This window comes from Camelus bactrianus, chromosome X, assembly GCF_048773025.1.
Source record: "Camelus bactrianus isolate YW-2024 breed Bactrian camel chromosome X, ASM4877302v1, whole genome shotgun sequence".
NCBI classification, from domain to species: domain Eukaryota; kingdom Metazoa; phylum Chordata; class Mammalia; order Artiodactyla; family Camelidae; genus Camelus; species Camelus bactrianus.
The window spans coordinates 93476586-93493842 of NC_133575.1; the positions used below are offsets into that span (position 1 = coordinate 93476586).

General features: G+C 42.9%; 2 protein-coding genes across 5 annotated transcripts in view; one reads left to right on the forward strand and one right to left on the reverse strand.

The window, feature by feature from the left end:
- Positions 1-885: 885 nt before the first annotated feature.
- Positions 886-8512, forward strand: ZBTB33 (zinc finger and BTB domain containing 33). Of its 2 annotated transcripts, XM_074359981.1 has the most exons (3): positions 886-1166; positions 2771-2835; positions 3523-8512. In XM_074359981.1, exon 3 carries the CDS (start codon positions 3525-3527, stop codon positions 5541-5543), a length of 2019 nt encoding a protein of 672 aa, XP_074216082.1. In that variant the 5' UTR covers positions 886-1166; positions 2771-2835; positions 3523-3524; the 3' UTR covers positions 5544-8512. The 2 variants fall into 2 exon arrangements, with proteins under 2 accessions (XP_074216082.1, XP_074216081.1); XM_074359980.1 differs by lacking the exon at positions 2771-2835 and having other exon boundaries at positions 892-1166.
- Positions 8513-8769: 257 nt separating this feature from the next.
- TMEM255A (transmembrane protein 255A) overlaps positions 8770-17257 on the reverse strand; it is a 56551-nt gene continuing 48063 nt past the window's right edge. For 2 of the 3 annotated variants that reach the window (XM_010963949.3, XM_045523303.2), the window contains one exon: positions 8770-11160. In XM_010963949.3, the coding sequence (XP_010962251.1) occupies positions 11002-11160 (159 nt within the window). In that variant the 3' untranslated portion in view covers positions 8770-11001. The remainder of the gene's footprint in view (positions 11161-17257) is intronic. The other variant, XM_074359982.1, reaches the window with a different exon arrangement.

Sequence of the window (17257 nt, forward strand, 5' to 3'; positions counted from 1 at the left end):
CATCCATGCTGTTGCTTCATGCATCATGGTTCTCAGTCGGAAGTGTATCACCAGGGGAGTTTTTAAAACTACTACAATTCATTCATGTATTCATTCATTAAACAATTATTGAACACCTACTTGTGTCAGACAGTAAAGCCTTCTGAGGAGGAAATGCTATGTAAATAAAAATAATAAATAAACAATGTAAGTGTTAATATTATTTATCTTTCAGGATGTAGCTCAAATTCAGTTTGCTATTCCCTTCTCTGGGTTCTGTACCTTACAAATACTTTTGTCAACGTTTGTGTTCCTATCTACTGAACTCTTTTAAAAGGTAGAGACCTTGGCTTATTCATTTTTGTATTCCATAGAACCTAAAATAAGATTTGGTACAGATCGAACAGGTGGTCAGAAAATGATAGTTGAAATGAAGGAATCAACGTGGTGTTGCATCATTTAGTATTCAGTTAAGAAGACAGTACTGGTCCAAAAACTGGATTTATTTCTTCAAAGTAGTTATTATTCATGTAGTTGTTATTGTGTTATTCTAGAACTTGAATTTCTCTAAATCATAATGAGTCGATACTTTTTTTTATTATATTTATTCCGATTATATTTCAAGGTGGTTTATCATCTAACAAACAATTAAACAGCAGTTTCAAACTTGCTAAAGAAACGAAACCTTTCTAGTCTCTCAAGTTTTTACGCCCTAGAAGCTTACACGGAACGGAGGTGAAAGAGACTAGTTTCGCTATCATTCCAGCCGTTGGTGACCGCATTTCCCCATCTTTCCCTTTCCTTTTTCCCACCCTTTCGCCCTCCGGAAGGGGCCGAGCGCTCCCGGAGCTTCCCAGTCTTCCTCCGCCCCCTGCGGAAGGAGCCGAAGGCGGAGCGGGGTGCCGAAGCCTGGCCGCCTAGCGCTCGGGCCCCTCCGGAAAGAGCCGAGCGGCGCTCGGAAGGGGAGGGCGCCTTTGCCTTCGGCGCCTGGCCCCCGCGCGGTGCCCTCTGTCGGCGGCGTGGGGCAGCGGTGGCGGCAGGAAGCGGCAGCCGCGTCGACGTCGACCAAGACTGGAGCGACGTTTAAAGAAGGAGCCGAATCGCCGCTGAGTCTGGCTTCTGGTTGTTGGAGGACTCCCACCCTTCCGCGCGGCCCGACGGCGAGAGGCGGCGGCGCCGGGAAGCAGGTGAGGAGCCGGCCCCGATTCGGAAGGGGGCGAGGGAGCGCGCCGGCTTCCTCCGTCCCTGGGCCGCGCCTGCCTCCGCTTTCTCCTCACTTGAACCAGGAAGCGGCGGAGTCGGAGGCTCGGCTCCTCCGGCCCTTTCTTTGTGTGGGCCCGGGAGCGAAGGAGGGGACGGACCCGGAGGGCCGCGGCGCAGTTCCCTCCTCCGGCAGGGGCCGAGGGGCTGCCGGCGCCCCGGGTAGGCCCGGAGCGTGGGGAGCCCACGGCGGAGAACCGCTGGGCGTTTTCCTCGCCCCTCCGCCTTCCTTTTTGCGCCTCTTTCTTCCCTCCCAGCCCCTACTTTGATTTAGAGCTTTTCTGCCGGGCCCATCCTCCCCTTCCGTCCCCTTCCCAGGGCACAACAATGCCTCCTGCTTGGCCTCATCCCCTCCCAACACCCCACCCTCCCGTTCGCCACCTTCTACTTTCCCCGGCTCGCCTTACTACCCCCGCCCTGGCTGGGCTGGCCTTGCCTCCTTCGGTGTTTGCAAGAAGCTGCCTTTTCACGTGAATTGGGGTGAAAAGCCTGGGTTGCCGCCGGCCGGGTGCAAATGGGGAAGAGGGAGGGGAAGGAGGGAGATGGGGTTCAGCTGCCGCAGGGAACCGCGTGTTGGTTGGTTCACTCCCGCGGGTGGCGTTTCTCTCTCTTCCACCTTCACCTGCCCTCAGTCAAGGGTTTGTTTCACAGGGATGCAGAATGGCTTTTCTACAGTCAGGTCGCAGATCTTGTTTGGGGTAGGTTCAGACCGATTGTGCTGTTCCTGGGCCCACCTTAACGGGGAAGAGTTGGAAACCTAAACAACAAAATGAATCTAAGTCCCAGTGTCACCTGGACACGTACATGTAAAGCATTCCCCCACTGGGAAAACCCACTTGCAAAGGACAAAAATTGTGGGACCTTATTCAGAAAAACCCATCTATCCACTGAAAAGTAACCTGTGCCGAAATCCCCATATTTCGGAAGCCCTGGTTGCTGGCTTGTTGTCCAAAGGTCACACTTTCTGATGAATGCTTTTATGGTAACCTGGAATTCCTTGGTACTGTTAACGTTCTCCTACTTTTTTAAGTTATAATTTTGAAAAATTGAGAAGCTATTTGAGACGCCCTGCCTTCCATGTGTATATAACTTAAGCACTGTGACAGTGGTACTATTTTGCTAACTCTAAAGGGAAAGAATATTAGCAATAGAAGAATTTCTTTTCCAAAAGTATTTATCAACTAATTGCTATTATATATACTTTTTATTTGATTCTTTTTTTTTTTTTTTTTTTTTTTTTTTTACAATTCAGTGTCATTGTTACTGGGAATGTCTTCTGCAAAGTGCCAAAAAGTGTTTAGGGGGTGGTACACAGCAATACGACTTACTGACATTCCCCCTTTTTTTAGAGTAATGTTTGTTCCGGTAAGTTTATGTCTTCGTTTTCACTAATGTATTTGATGTGAAGAAAGTTCTCATATCAGTGCACCTACTTCTTTACCAACAAAATGAATTGTTTTGTGTTTTCTTGCAAATGAGCTTTAAGAAATAGTAAACTTTCCTTTTCTTTTGTTTTATTTTTTCACAACAGCATCTGTTGACTTCATCTGGCACTCTGTTTAACATTCCACCTCTGGAGATTGTAAGGGTAAAGAGGTGAGGGGAAGGGGCAAGGGATGAAGAAAGAGGAGAGATTAAGAAAGGTGTTTCATAGTTCATTCAGATGAGGCATCCCAATTTAAATAAGAACAGAAATATAATGGGAAGTTTAGAGTTAATCATCGCCAGTGTTTATAAATGCTAATTTAGTCATTGGCTGCAGGGAGTAGCTTTTGAAGATGCTCTTAAAGTTAAAATTTAGGAAGACTGTTTCGGACTCAGTATTGCACACAAAAAAGGCTTTTCTAACATTTAAGTCACTCATTTACAGGTGAAATAACTTATTTGTTCATGATGAAGGTTTTTCTTAAAGTTTTAAGATAGTTAAAAATTAACTCTTAACTCTTTTTGAGAAAATCCAAAATTGGAACTAAGAAAATTAGTTCTAGTCTTTAAAAATTGCTTAGTGGTGATGCATGTAACTGATTCACAGGAAGAGATTAGTGTTCAAATCTGTAGATCAGTTTAAACCTTGCTTGTCTTTTCTTAGGGGGAAGTCATGAGATTTGACATGTGGTTTAAAAACCAGCCTGTATGAACAATTTATATAAAAACCAAAAAGTTATGCCAAACTTTGGTTAAAACTTGAATGAACTATTTAATGATGCTGTAGCTGAAATTCTGAATGACGAGGTACTTCTGTTTTTCTATCCTAATCTCCCATCTCCTCCCTTTCTCTTGCAGACATGGAGACTAGAAAACTGATTTCTGCTACAGACATTCAATACTCTGGCAGTCTGCTGAACTCCTTGAATGAGCAACGTGGCCATGGACTCTTCTGCGATGTCACTGTTATTGTGGAAGACCGAAAATTCCGAGCCCACAGGAACATTCTTTCAGCTTCCAGTACTTACTTCCATCAGCTCTTCTCAGTTGCTGGGCAAGTTGTTGAACTGAGCTTTATAAGAGCAGAGATCTTTGCAGAAATTCTCAATTATATCTATAGTTCTAAAATTGTTCGTGTTAGATCAGATTTACTTGATGAGTTAATTAAATCAGGGCAGTTATTAGGAGTTAAATTTATAGCAGAGCTTGGTGTTCCATTGTCACAGGTTAAAAGCATCTCAGGTACAGCTCAAGATGGTAATGCAGAAACCTTACCTCCTGGTTCTAGTGACAAGAACCTAGAAATACAAAAATCAAAAGATGAAGCCCAAGATAATGGGGCTACTATAATGCCTATTATAACAGAGTCTTTTTCCTTATCTGCTGAAGATTATGAGACAAAAAAGATCATTGTTACCGATTCAGATGATGATGACGATGACGTCATTTTCTGCTCTGAGATTCTGCCTGCAAAGGAGACTTTACCGAGTACCAATGCAGTGGCACAGGTCCAGCCTAACCCAGGCTCTGTTGCTATTTCAGATGTTGCACCTTGTGCTAGCAATAGCTCTCCCCCTTTAACAAATATCACACCTACTCAGAAACTTCCTACTTCTGTGAATCAGGCAACTCTGAGCCAAACACAAGGAAGTGAAAAAGTGCTGGTATCTTCGGCCCCGACACATCTGACTCCCAATATTATTTTGTTAAATCAGACACCACTTACTACACCACCAAATGTCAGTTCTTCACTTCCAAATCATATGTCTCCTTCAATCAATTTACTTGTGCAGAATCAGCAGCCACCAAACAGTGCTGTTTTAACAGGAAACAAGGCCAATGAAGAGGAAGAGGAGGAAATTATAGATGATGATGATGACACTATTAGCTCCAGTCCAGATTCAGCGGTCAGTAATACCTCTTTGGTCCCACAGGCTGATAACCCCCCAAATACCACTTTTGATGGATCATTGATACAGAAGATGCAAATTCCTACACTTCTGCAAGAGCCACTTAACAATTCTTTAAAAATTTCAGATATAATTACTAGAAACACTAATGATCCAGGTTTAGGATCAAAACATCTAATGGAGGGTCAGAAGATCATTACTTTAGATACAGCTACTGAAATCGAAGGCTTGTCGACGGGTTGCAAGGTTTATGCAAATATCGGTGAAGATACTTATGATATAGTGATCCCTGTCAAAGATGACCCTGACGAAGGGGAGGCCAGACTTGAGAATGAGCTACCAAAAACATCTAGCAGTGAGACGGCAAATAAACGTATGAAAGTAAAACACGATGATCACTATGAGTTAATAGTAGATGGAAGGGTCTATTATATATGTATTGTATGCAAAAGGTCCTATGTCTGTCTGACAAGCTTGCGGAGACATTTTAACATTCATTCTTGGGAGAAGAAGTATCCTTGCCGTTACTGTGAGAAGGTATTTCCTCTTGCAGAATATCGCACAAAGCATGAAATTCATCACACAGGGGAGCGAAGGTATCAATGTTTGGCCTGTGGCAAATCTTTCATCAACTATCAGTTTATGTCTTCACACATAAAGTCAGTTCATAGTCAAGATCCTTCTGGAGACTCGAAGCTTTATCGTTTACATCCGTGCAGGTCTTTACAGATCAGACAATATGCATACCTTTCTGATAGGTCAGGCACTATGCCTGTGATGAAGGATGATGGTGTTGGGTATAAGGTTGATGCTGGGAAAGAACCTCCAGTAGGGACCACATCTACTCCTCAGAACAAGCCAATGACCTGGGAAGATATTTTTATTCAGCAGGAAAATGATTCAATTTTTAAACAGAATGTAACAGATGGCAGTACTGAGTTTGAATTTATAATACCAGAATCTTACTGAACTTTGAAAAATCAGAAAGTTTTGGTTTGGATTAAGGGGCAGGGCTTTCAGAAGACCTGTAAAACAAATTAATTTGATCTGCCACGTCATCTGAAGGTAGTCTAGTTGGATTATTTGTTAATAATTTTTAGGAACAAATTATTCTGGAAGTGTGAATAGAGATTAAGAAATCCCCCCTCCCCCAGTATCTGTTTATATAGTTAGCTTTCAGCACATTTAAAAGAGGCAAAAAAAAAAAGCTTGGAGAGATAGTTTCCTGAATAGAATCTGAAGCAGTCTGAATGTTCTTTGAAAATAACTGGAGTTATTAGCATACCCTAGTATGTCTTGCAACTTTCCCCTTCCGTGTTAGCACTTTACTGCTGAATTCTCAATTTTCTTAATATTGAGACTATAAATGTGTGTTGTGTTTTGTATATGGCATAAAAAGGTAACAAGAACTTCTAAAGTTGTCCTGGAAATTTTCAGAATGAGTCTCTGCTTGGTTGTGTATACTGCTAGTCGAAATAGATAGCAACCTCCTGCCTCCCGCCCCCCCCATGAAAATGGCCATGCAGACAAGTCTCTCATTTGAAGAATGAATTAGTTTTACATAATGAGAAATCTTACTTTTATCGCCATAGTCCAGAAAAGACTTTGGTGGCTGGACTACCGTATATATACAGTATATATATACTTTTGCAATGTGGTTTCCATGGGCAAAAATACTAAAGGAAAACAACAAATCTCCATAATGCAGATAGAAGATGAAAAGTTCTGCCGTGTTTGTTTGGAATTCTGTGCTTTTAACGGGATACAGCCAGAGCATGGAAGTGAATGGAGATTTCCTTTTTGCTCAGTATGGTTAAAAATAGTCCCATGAAATTTTTCGAATTTTGAATCTGAAAACCACCAAGTAAATTTTTATGTATACATCTTTATAAGTGACAAATTTCATAAATGAGACTCCTACATATTTTGGGCAGGAGGCTACTGGCATATATTTTTAAATGTTCATATTACTTAGAATCTCTAATAGGACTTTTTTTTTTTTTTTGAAATAGTTGAATCAGTGATCTAGTATTGTCCTTTCAGCAAGACCATTTAGGTTTTTACCCCTTCTAAAATAAGTTCCATTCCATCTGCAAATTGCTGCAATATTATAGCGATCAGAAGCTGTCTTTGGAAGTTAAATAGGCTTGTTGATTTCCCATTTTTTCTTGAGAACAATAAATACCATTTTTCTCCCTTTTAAAATGACACATTTAAACACTTAGAAAATAAAGTCAAAACTTATTAAAGTGCTAGTATTAAAAGGGAAGCAGGTTGGAACAAATATATAGTCTAGCATTTATAACAGGATTGACTTGATGAACTTCTGTAAATGACTTTTTGCAAAGGAAAAAAATTAATAGATACTGAAAGAGATTGTTGTGCATAGTTATTAGTCATTTGTAACCTTGCTTAAGTATTTCTTAATTCAACATAGATATTTTCTTTCTCCTTAACCATGTATTTTTGAAAATAGTCTTATTTCTTGACTTTGAACTTAAAGCTTTAATCATGATTTCCCACGTATACATCATTCTTCTGATAGTGAACTAGATGTGAAGATAATGGTTTCAGTGTTTAAGATGGTATCTGAGGGTATCCAGCATCAGTATTTGCAATAATACAAGGAGAAAGAAAAATATAACCGTTTGCATACCGAGGATGGGAATGATGTGCAGCTATGTGTTCTCTGTTCTGTGAGTTGAGACCTTCAGACCATTTTGTAAACTAATCCTTGGAAAATTTTAAATTATCTTACAACTTAAGACTCTGATCTCTGGAATTAGAATATCTGTTTCCTTTTTGTGTAGGTATTGGTAACATTACTCTTTGACCATAGGGTACACTCTGAAATATTTTCAATGGAAATTTGTTTCATTAATGCTGTCCCACCAGTTAGACATAATTCTTCAAGTTGTGAATGATACTGATGCCAGCAGAGCTTCCAGTCCTTTCAGACTTAACTGCTACATAAATTAGTCTGTCATAATAAAACTTGGTAGTTTCTACAAGGTTATTATGACAAACCAGGAATTAATTCTATAATGGAAAACTATCCGTTCTGAATTATCTGGATATAATTATTTGCTGCTGCTGAGCTCTATGTAAATTCTGAGTATGAAATTTCAAACTTTGCCTACTGAAGGTATCTTCTGGAGTTTTGGGGGAGGAAGAAAACTGGAAAATTCACTTTAAATTGTATTTTTGCCAGAAGACTCTTACTTGCATGTATGTCAGGGTTTCAGTTTTTCTAGAAGTCTCTATATCCAAAGTTCAGAATTCATGTGAAATACTCCTTTGGGGTTAAAACCCTTCACTCCCAGTATTTATGGGGTTGGAAATCTGTAGCAAGATGCTGTTTAAAACTTACCATGGGCTTTTCCTATTTTATACTTAGCTTTCTGGTATTTGAACTTTTTTTTCCTTTCAAGTTGGCTTCAAATTTGCTCCTATGCTACATTACCTATAGATATTCCAGATAGGAACTATTTCAAGTAGCAATTTGTTAAAAAGAAATGACAAAATGAAAATGCTCAAACTGAGCAAAGATTTTTAAATGCCATAGCAATCTTGCAAGATTCACTTAATATATTTTAAATGATCATTATCATTTTGCTGGTAATGATCCCCCACATACAACCACTATGAAGAATTGACGCTGCAGTTTTTCCCGTTGTACCAAAAACAAATAGTAAAAATGATCAAGGTATTTTATATTGTCAAGGCATGTGGATTCTAAAGAATGAAATGCTAATTCAGCAGCACTGGCTTTCTCACCTATGTCAGTCATGAAACCTTGTTCATTTCCACCCAATACTGTAATGTTCATACTTGTACAATCTTCCCTATCATGACTTTAAGTTCTACTTTTCATTAACCATTACCTGATATTAGTTCATAGAGCTTCTTGTGGCAAAAATAAAATGTTTTAATTCTGATTTTTGAGTGCATTTTTTATGAGATTACCTTCCAGGAATTATATAGACTTTTATAGTCTGTTGCTTTTCAGTTTTTGTAGCAGGAGACTGGAACTGTATTTCTGATGACAGCATGACAGAGTTTCCCATTAGGTTTTATATGTTGGTTAATCGCATGCCCATTGTATCTTGAACCATAATAGTCAAAAGTCAGTCAGCTGCTGTCAGTTGCTTTAGAGCGTTCGTGATAACGTGTGTTGATTCCATGAAGACACATGTAAGTTGATAAGGAGGAGGATAGTTTTATTAATTTGAAACATCACAAAAGCAGTCTGGGTTTCCAACATGGCAGTGATACAGATTTTAAGCAACATCCAGTTTATTCAGGTTCTGGATTAATATTTTAATGTTTCATGCCCAGTTCAATACTTTAAAGCAGAATTAGGAATACAGCAGTAAATATTACAAAATGCAGTTAAGGTACATTTTGGAAATATAAATTCCTTCATTACAGCAAATATTTTTGCAAAAGAGTAAAGCAGCAAATATTAATTTTTCTAAGGTAACATGCACTTTTTATAATTCAATGTAATAAAAAAGCTGCTCAAATTAAGTGTTACAAAATCTACACTGTTTCAAGTTATTTTGTAAAGTAAGAAAAATACATACAAATGAGTCATAGAATCTTAACACTAAGAAATGTGATAAATGTAGAATATACTGTGTAATGGTGCCTTTAAAAAATTAAATACTCGTACATGTTCTCTAAAGCAAAATGTAAAGTGTAAACGGCAAAAAATATCATTGAGTATTACAAGTTGATATTTGTAATAGTAAGTCAATTGGTTATTCCTTTTTGAACTCCAATAGAATTTTAAATATGCTCACAACTGTAGAAAATAATAGTAATTTTATGTAACGCAAAAGGATTATAGTTGTTCAGATTTGAAATCCGGATGAGACATCGTTCATGATGCCGAAAGTTCAACTGAAGGTTTTGCAAACATTTACTGTTAACAGTGAGGGCATTTGTGCCTTGATAATTCTTGATGACTGGGTGTCTACAAGGTAGATGGGAGCACCAGCGTTTGCCTGCTACCTCTAATCCAGCAAGTCGGGAGGTAGCGAAGTTGGCTGGAAATTTCTCCTGTGTGTGTTCTGTGTCTGCAGAACTGTCTAGTTAGGTACCCTCCTGTAGCCCCTGTATTTTTACATTGTACAAGTGTAGGATTATCAATTGTCCTGTAAATCAGTCGATTCTCAGGTTAACGTAAGATCACAATGAAAATGTTCTTTCCGAAGTGAAGGCATGGGTGCCAAAGTGTTAAATTCATCAGGTTGATGGTTTAAAGCTATATATATTTAAAAGAACTGTACAAATACCTACCACAATGTGCCAGATGGGTTTTAAATCTACAGTAATACTGAAGAATTTGTCAAGTTGGCTACAGTTGAGGTTTTGCAGACTTAAAGCGGCATTGTAACACTTTCATAATCTTGAACGCTGTCATGATTGGTCTCAACAGAAAAAAAGGACCAATAAGAGTAGTGGTATTAAAATACAGATGATTCTTCTGGGGTGGGGTGCAGGATACGTGCAGTTTGCTGGGGTTGAAGCACAGTATTTGAAGATTAAATAGTCACAAAGATTAGTAACAATTCATATCACGACCCAAAGAACCTAATCTAGCATTTTATAACTCTGAATTTTAAGATTTCTATCTCCAGCAAGTGCAACATGTAGTAGAACCGCTGTCTCCTAAGTTATCAGATGTACAACTGAGATCTATTTAAACATCTCACATGTTGCTCTGTGTATTTCAGTGCTGCTTGATCAGTCAGTCATGTTCTCCACTACTTGAAGGAATATTGCACTTTTCCCTTTGGGAGGTACCAATCACAAAAGCTGAGCTGAATGATCACAACAGCCATTTTTACAATACGGAGAAGAAAGGAGTAAAAGAGGGGCAGCTTTTTTCAACATCTAGATACAAGCAAACAAAGTCCTATCCAGAACTCTCTGCGCTGGAATGACCATGTAGCCCCATCATCTGGGAAATGTTCCTTAGGGACTGACTGTAGTGGAAGGGAAAGATAGGGCCTCTAAGCCAGGTGCTTCAACCGAGGTGCTAGGGTGGCAATCTGCCAAGGGCTGGAGGACAACACTCCATTTACACGAAGTGAGGCAGATGACAACCATGCTTCTGCTGCACACAGGTGGAGCCACAGGTTGACGCAGGTCCAAACACAAGCTGCTTGCTGGGATGGCTCCCCAGCCTGGGTTAGAGAGTGTGCACTGCCCTTCTTGGAGGTGCTGCACTCAGCCTAGCAACCCCTGCTCCCCACTGATAACAAATAAGCTTCTTCCCTATCTTTCCCTAGCCAGGCAGGCCATTGTAAAACTTTAAACTATGCGGAAGAATCAACTTTGAATGTTGTACCCTACATACTTCCACTAAAGCAGAAATACAAAAGCCACAATAATGTCAATAGCCAGCAGGCATTCCTCTTTAGGGGCTGTAAGGGGGTGGCTTTTCAAAAGGTGGATAGTAGGGTGGAGAGTAACGGGGTGGAGCACTCGAGGACCACATGTAGCTGGGCGAAGGAGAGGCAGACTGGGGCTCGTCAGAAAGTCCAGAGGGAGGGGAGGATGGAAAGACACTGGAATGCTGTGTAATCAAAATAAAACAATATCAATTTAGGCAGTGAGATCAAAATGCCCCGATATCAGTCATTATTTAAAAATAGATATGGACCCAGTGTGATTCTGTTTGGAACAACCAAGAGCACCTAAACCTCACAGGGTTAATGAAACTGAGCTGGTCCCACTTACTCTCAGTCACTCAGGCTCCAAAGCTTATGCAGAGATGCCTCGGAATCCTCCTCCCCCTCCCTTTGGACCCTGCATTCAGTCAGTTACCAAATCCTGTTACTCCTGTTTCTATGCTTACTCTTGAATCCATCGCTCCCTTTACCACATTTCTAACTCAGTCCTCCAGTACTTCCCCCTTGAGCTATGGCAACAGCGTCCCAGCTAGTCTTCAAAAAAGTAGTCTGGGCCTTAAGAACATTTGCGGTTCAGCCATTAATACCTGGGAAAGTCTTTGCTACAAAAATATGTCACAGAGCCCATCTCAGACCAAAACAAAACTAAGGTCAGAGAGGTTAAGTGGCTTTCTTGGATCTAGAGTCTTCTAAGTCCAACAATGTCTATTTCATCAAAACTCTGGCCCACCACCCCCAAGTGCAGGGTCAGCTGGAGAGCAAAGAGAAACAAAAGGCATGGAGGTGAGAAGGCCAGTGATAAGAATGAGGAGCAATTTGTCAGGTTGCAGGGCCGCTTGAGGATTCCATTTTTCTCTGTGTTGTCCACCTTTCGTAGTCTTTGGGAAGGGGACAGATAATGGGTTTTAAAAATACCTAGTGAATCAGCACATTAGGAGTCATCGGCCACTTCTCTCTCCCAGGCCCATGTATACCCTTGACTTGAATGATTTTCTTGCTCAAGGAAAGTTGCCTTTCTTGTTCACTGCTATTCTCCAGAGCTCAGAATGGTGCTTGGCAAGTAGCAGGCCCTCAATAAATGTTGGATGAATGACCATAACGTCAGGAGTATAGAAGATGAGCTTGGCATTTTTTAAAAAAACCAAAATCTATTTCCAATGAATATGGTCACATCTTGTGGGTACCACTGCCTTGCTGCAGTAGTGGAGCACAGCTGAGGCCTGAAGGAGGGGTCTACAGGGATGGTGAGAGGCAGGAGGCCAGTTTTAGGCTCTCAGGAAGAGCCAATGTAAGCCACCAAACAGGGCTGCAGAACTGCGATTGTCTGTTGTGCCTCAGCTCTAGGAGGAACTGCTATATTAAAAAAAAAAAAAAGACCAACTTACACCAAAATTTCTCAAAGGTTCAAGCGCTGATGGGGGTGGGCAATACCTTTACTTTGTTCTGCTGGCCTGAGTCTGAGTAGAGCGTGTTATTTCCAGGCCTGGTGCGATCTACAGTCAGCCTTGCTGTAAGGTGTCTGGAGCCTGAGACCAGTTGGCTGATTCTCCTTATCCCCAGGCCTGACCTTTGCACTCCTTAGGTCATGCTTGAGACACTGAAATCTCTGTCTCTTGCCATATAATGTTAGGACTGGGAAGAAACCGTAGCTGCCACCATCCCCTCCTCCCTCACCCTATCCATTCTTTCTCCCTGAGTGAGGGAATGACAGGGTCACAGAAAGCCCTTTAAAGGCAAAACAACTTGAGAAACAAGTCAGATTCCTTTCTATAATCCCAGTTTTTTCTCCTCCCTCCCGGAGGAGATATGCTTTCTAAGACATCGGTCTTGTGATTTCCTGGTTTTCTGCTCCACCCTGCACAACTCTCTCCTCTCTCCTGTTGCTCTCTTCAACAAAGAGCACTGTCCTCTTAAACCAGAGAGGAGAGCAAAACCCCACCAGGGGCAAGATCTCCATGACCAGGATGTGGTTCTCTGCCCTCCTAAATCCCGCTCTGGGATGGTGAGAGTTGGGAGGCCAGTGTGCAGCAGCCCGGCCACAGAAGGCAGGAGGGTCAAGTTTTCTACAGTGGACCTGAAGGTTGTTCTGTCCTGAGAGGCAGCAAAAGGCTGCCATGGGTGGCAGTTGTACACTTTGATCATAAAAGGGGGTGGGGCGATGGCCTTGAGTTTTCACTTCTCATTTTCACGTTTGAGGAAGTATTAAGGGGGAAGGGAGTGGGATGCTTCTCACTTCCCTTTGAGGATGCTGGGAATCTTAAGGATCAAATCCGAGGGCTCCTAGCAGAGCTAGGGAGCTCACTGGCCGTAGTCCATGCGCCCTGGGGATTTGGCGGGGAGGGGGTGCCCACAGTACCAGTGCGTAGTTTCCTAGCAACAGGTAGGCACCTTGGGAAAGATGTGGCTTTGTTGCGGCTGGAGAGCTGGCCAGGTGCATTTTAGTTGCTGCCTAAGAGTCGACTTGACTAACGGGACAGGCAGCTCAGGCAGCTTGGAAGAACAGAGCTTTGAATCCTTTTGCACCACAAAGCATGAAAAGCATGAAAAGCATCTAAATAGCCTACTGCTGGGTCTGGTCAGCTCCAGCTTCCTGAGCTGCTTCTTAGAGGCTGGGGTGGCCGAGGGGGGCGGTGCTCTGGAGGACCGAGGAGTGCCCTTGCCGGACACACGAGGCTCCCATCTCCCACCTTAGTCTGCCCCTCCCTGCCCGATGGCTGACCACACTCCGCGTGACCACTGTGCATTCCTGTCACGCGTGCTGCTCTCTTTAGAAGCACTGGGAGGCAGTGACTCCGAAAAGAGCCCCAGAACCAGCCGGGTGATAAAGGGTACCAGCAGAAGATCCTGTATCCCAAGGGTAAAATCCAGGGGCTCTTGGTTCTTTGCATCCCCCCTCTGTTTCTGGCCCAGAAAGAAAAGCCGGGGTATGGAAAGAAGAGTAGAGAAAAGGAAAAGTGAGGAAAAGGGGGGATCAGAAACAAGACAAAGGAGAAGAAAGGAGAAACGCAGGAGAGGGGAAATAAAGGGGGAAAATTGAGGGGTGGCAGCAGCAGCCTTCGAAGCTCTTGGCAACCTGTGCCACACCCCGCCTCCCCTGGACTACTGCTGTCCACAACTTATAATGGGTCCTTTTCAGTGGTGACAATGAAACCTAGTTACCTTCATGTGATTTAAAAAGAGCATAAACAGAGGTGCTTGCATACTGCATAGCCTGAGACTTTGGTTTGAAGCTAAACTTGGCAGGTCACCAAATGGACAGGAAAGGGACCAGTCCATGGCTAGAGTAAAACAGGGGGCTGGCCCAGTAGGCCAGGCTGGGAAGGATGGCTGCAATCCTTTAGGGGCTTACCCAAAGCTACACTGGGATGACTTTCCCAGCAGAAGTAGAAACTGATGTTTTATATGCTACAGAATTTGGCTGACACTGAAGTACAGGTAATGGGGAAAGGAATGCAAGGGGAGAGAGAAGTGAGCGCTGGGGAGGTGAGGAGGCACCAGGAGTCTCGGCTTCTAGTCTTCCTGCCTGGGTGGATGGGACAGCTGGTTGTGCAATGTTTGAAAGAATCCTGGGAGAGAAGCAAGATGGTAGAGTAGAAGGACACTTGTAGCTTACCCTCTCCCACAAATACACCAAAACTCACATCTACAGACCCACTCAGCCAACCAGAGCACCTGCTGAACTCCAACAGAACATTGCCCTCTTCAAAAGACAAAGACGCCAAAACTCTGGTAGGAGAAAAGGAAAAAAGAAAGAAGGAAAAGCAAAACAGTGTGGGACGGGTCCCACAGGGAGGGAGCGGCAAAGGAGGACTGGCGCTCTTTCGCTGGGTTCCCCCCTCTCCAACCAAGAGGCCAGCGGGACAGAGGAGGAGCCTCAGAGGCTCGGATCTGTACAGAGCAGCCCTTGACTGACAGAACTAAGTGAAACGGGCACAGAGGGTCCCCGCAACACCCAGCCCAAGATGCAAGCCAGCAGCCAGGGGCTGGGACAGGCCGCCCAAGCCGGGCAGAGGACTGGGGCGGCTGCACTGAGGCAGCCCCATGGGACTGCAGGGGGCTGCGCACCATGGCTGGGAGGGGATACAGAGCAGAACAACCTCGGTCCCCCATAAATTGCAAAAAAACAAAGCAACACAGCTGGGGTGCCCTGGGGGGAGGGGCACCTTAGCCTTTGTCTCCTCAGACCCGCGGCACCATTACTGGCTCTTCTCGTGAGAAGAGAGGTGGGGTGCAGCCACAGCTGCCATCTCCTCCTGTGCACAGCACCCAGGCAGGGGCAGGGCCGAGCCCTGAATCCACACCCGGGGGCTCTGCAACCTCCTAGGCAGGACTGAGAATTGTTTACAGCCCGAGGCAGATAGGATCTTTCTGCCCTGGAACCTCAGAGAACTCAAACCGCCAAGACAAACAAGGAGCTGAGATTTGGCACAGAGCAGGGGCGGGACTGTTCCGCGGTGTTCCCCGAGCCCGCCTATGGAGCGCTGACCCAAGGCGGAGTGGGCAGCTGCACAGAGCAGCAGAGTGACTGGGAGAGGGCGGATGGCAACCCACCTTCCTGGCAGGAACACAGCACCTAGCCACAGTGCTGGGAGGGGGCGCAATCCGCCCACCTGCCTCGCCCAAGTGCAGCATCTGACTGCAGCATCGGGAAGGGCAGTGACCTGCCTGCCCACTGGTGCCAGAGAGACATGAGCAATATGAAGAAGCAGAGGAACCACTCCCAATGAAAAGATCAAGAGAAATCCTCTGAAAGCACGATCAAGGAAATACACATTGATGGCCTACTAGATCAAGATTTCAAAAAAGGAGTGATCAAAGTACTGAAGGAACTAAAAGAAACAGTGTTTAGAGATATAAAATACGTCCAAAATGGGGGGGTGGGGTGGGAAGGGACTGGGATTTCAAAATGTAGAATAGATAAACAAGATTGTACTGTGTAGCACAGGGAAATATATACAGGATCTTGTGGTGGCTCACAGTGAAAGAGAATTGACAATGAATGTATGTATGTTCATGTATAACTGAAAAATTGTGCTCTACACTGGAATTTGACACAACATTGTAAAATGACTATAACTCAATAAAAAATGTTTATATACATAAAAAAGGTGTCAAAAATGAAATAGAAGCTATAAAGAAGAACCAAGTAGAATTAGTAAACTCATTTGCTGAGATGAGAGCTGACCGAAAGGCTGTACAAAGCAGGCTACATAATGCAGAGGAACAAATAAATGACCTAGAAGACAGGACAAAAGAAAGCACCCAATCAGAACAGCTGAGAGAAAAACAAACAAAAAAAAACAATGAAAACAATATAAGGGACCTATGGGATAATATAAAGCATGCCAATCTACACATAACAGGGGTTCCAGAAGGTGAAGAAAGAACCAAGGGGATTGAAAAGGTATTTGAAGAAATCATGACTGAAAACTTCCCAAACCTAAAGAAGGAATCAGATATCCAAGTACAGGAGGCTCAGAGTGTCCCAAACAGGAAGAACCCAAACAGACCCACACCAAGACATATCATAATCAAGATGGCCAGAGTCAAGGATAAAGAAATGATCCTAAAGGCAGCAAGAGAAAAACAAAGAGTGAGATACAAGGGAACCCCCATAAAGCATCAGCTGATTTCTCTACACAAACACTACGGGCCAGAAGGGAGTGGCAAGATGTATTCAAAATCCTGAATGAAAAAAAGATGCAGCCTAGGATACTCCATCCAGCAAGGCTATCCTTTAGACTAGAAGGAGAGATAAACAAGCCACAGACAAGCAAAAACTAAAAGAGTTTAGCAACACTAAACCCATGCTAAAAGAAATATTCACAGGTCTACTCTAAATAGAAAAGAAGCAGGATGCTACAAAAATGAGAAACTCATAACTGGAAAGGTGATAACTACCATGAATTACAAATAATAGAATAAACACAAAATTGTAAAAGAAGACATCTAAATCATTAAGAGTGGGAGAGGGGAGCAAGGAAAGCCACTGTGGAAAACAGTATGGAGATTCCTCAAAAGACTAGGAATAGACTTACCAGGTGACCCAGGAATCCCACTCCTGGGCACATATCCAGAAGGAACCCTACTTCAAAATGACACCTGCACCCCAATGTTCATAGCAGCACTATTTACAATAGCCAAGACATGGAAACAGCCTAAATGTCCATCAGCAGATGACTGGATAAAGAAGTGGTGGTATATTTATACAATGGAATACTATTCAGCCACTAAAACTGACAACATAATGCCATTTGCAGC

What these genes read in the sequence shown, in the direction of transcription:
- ZBTB33 (XM_074359981.1), top strand. Translation starts at nt 3,525, where the DNA reads ATGGAGACTAGAAAACTGATTTCTGCTACAGACATTCAATACTCTGGC.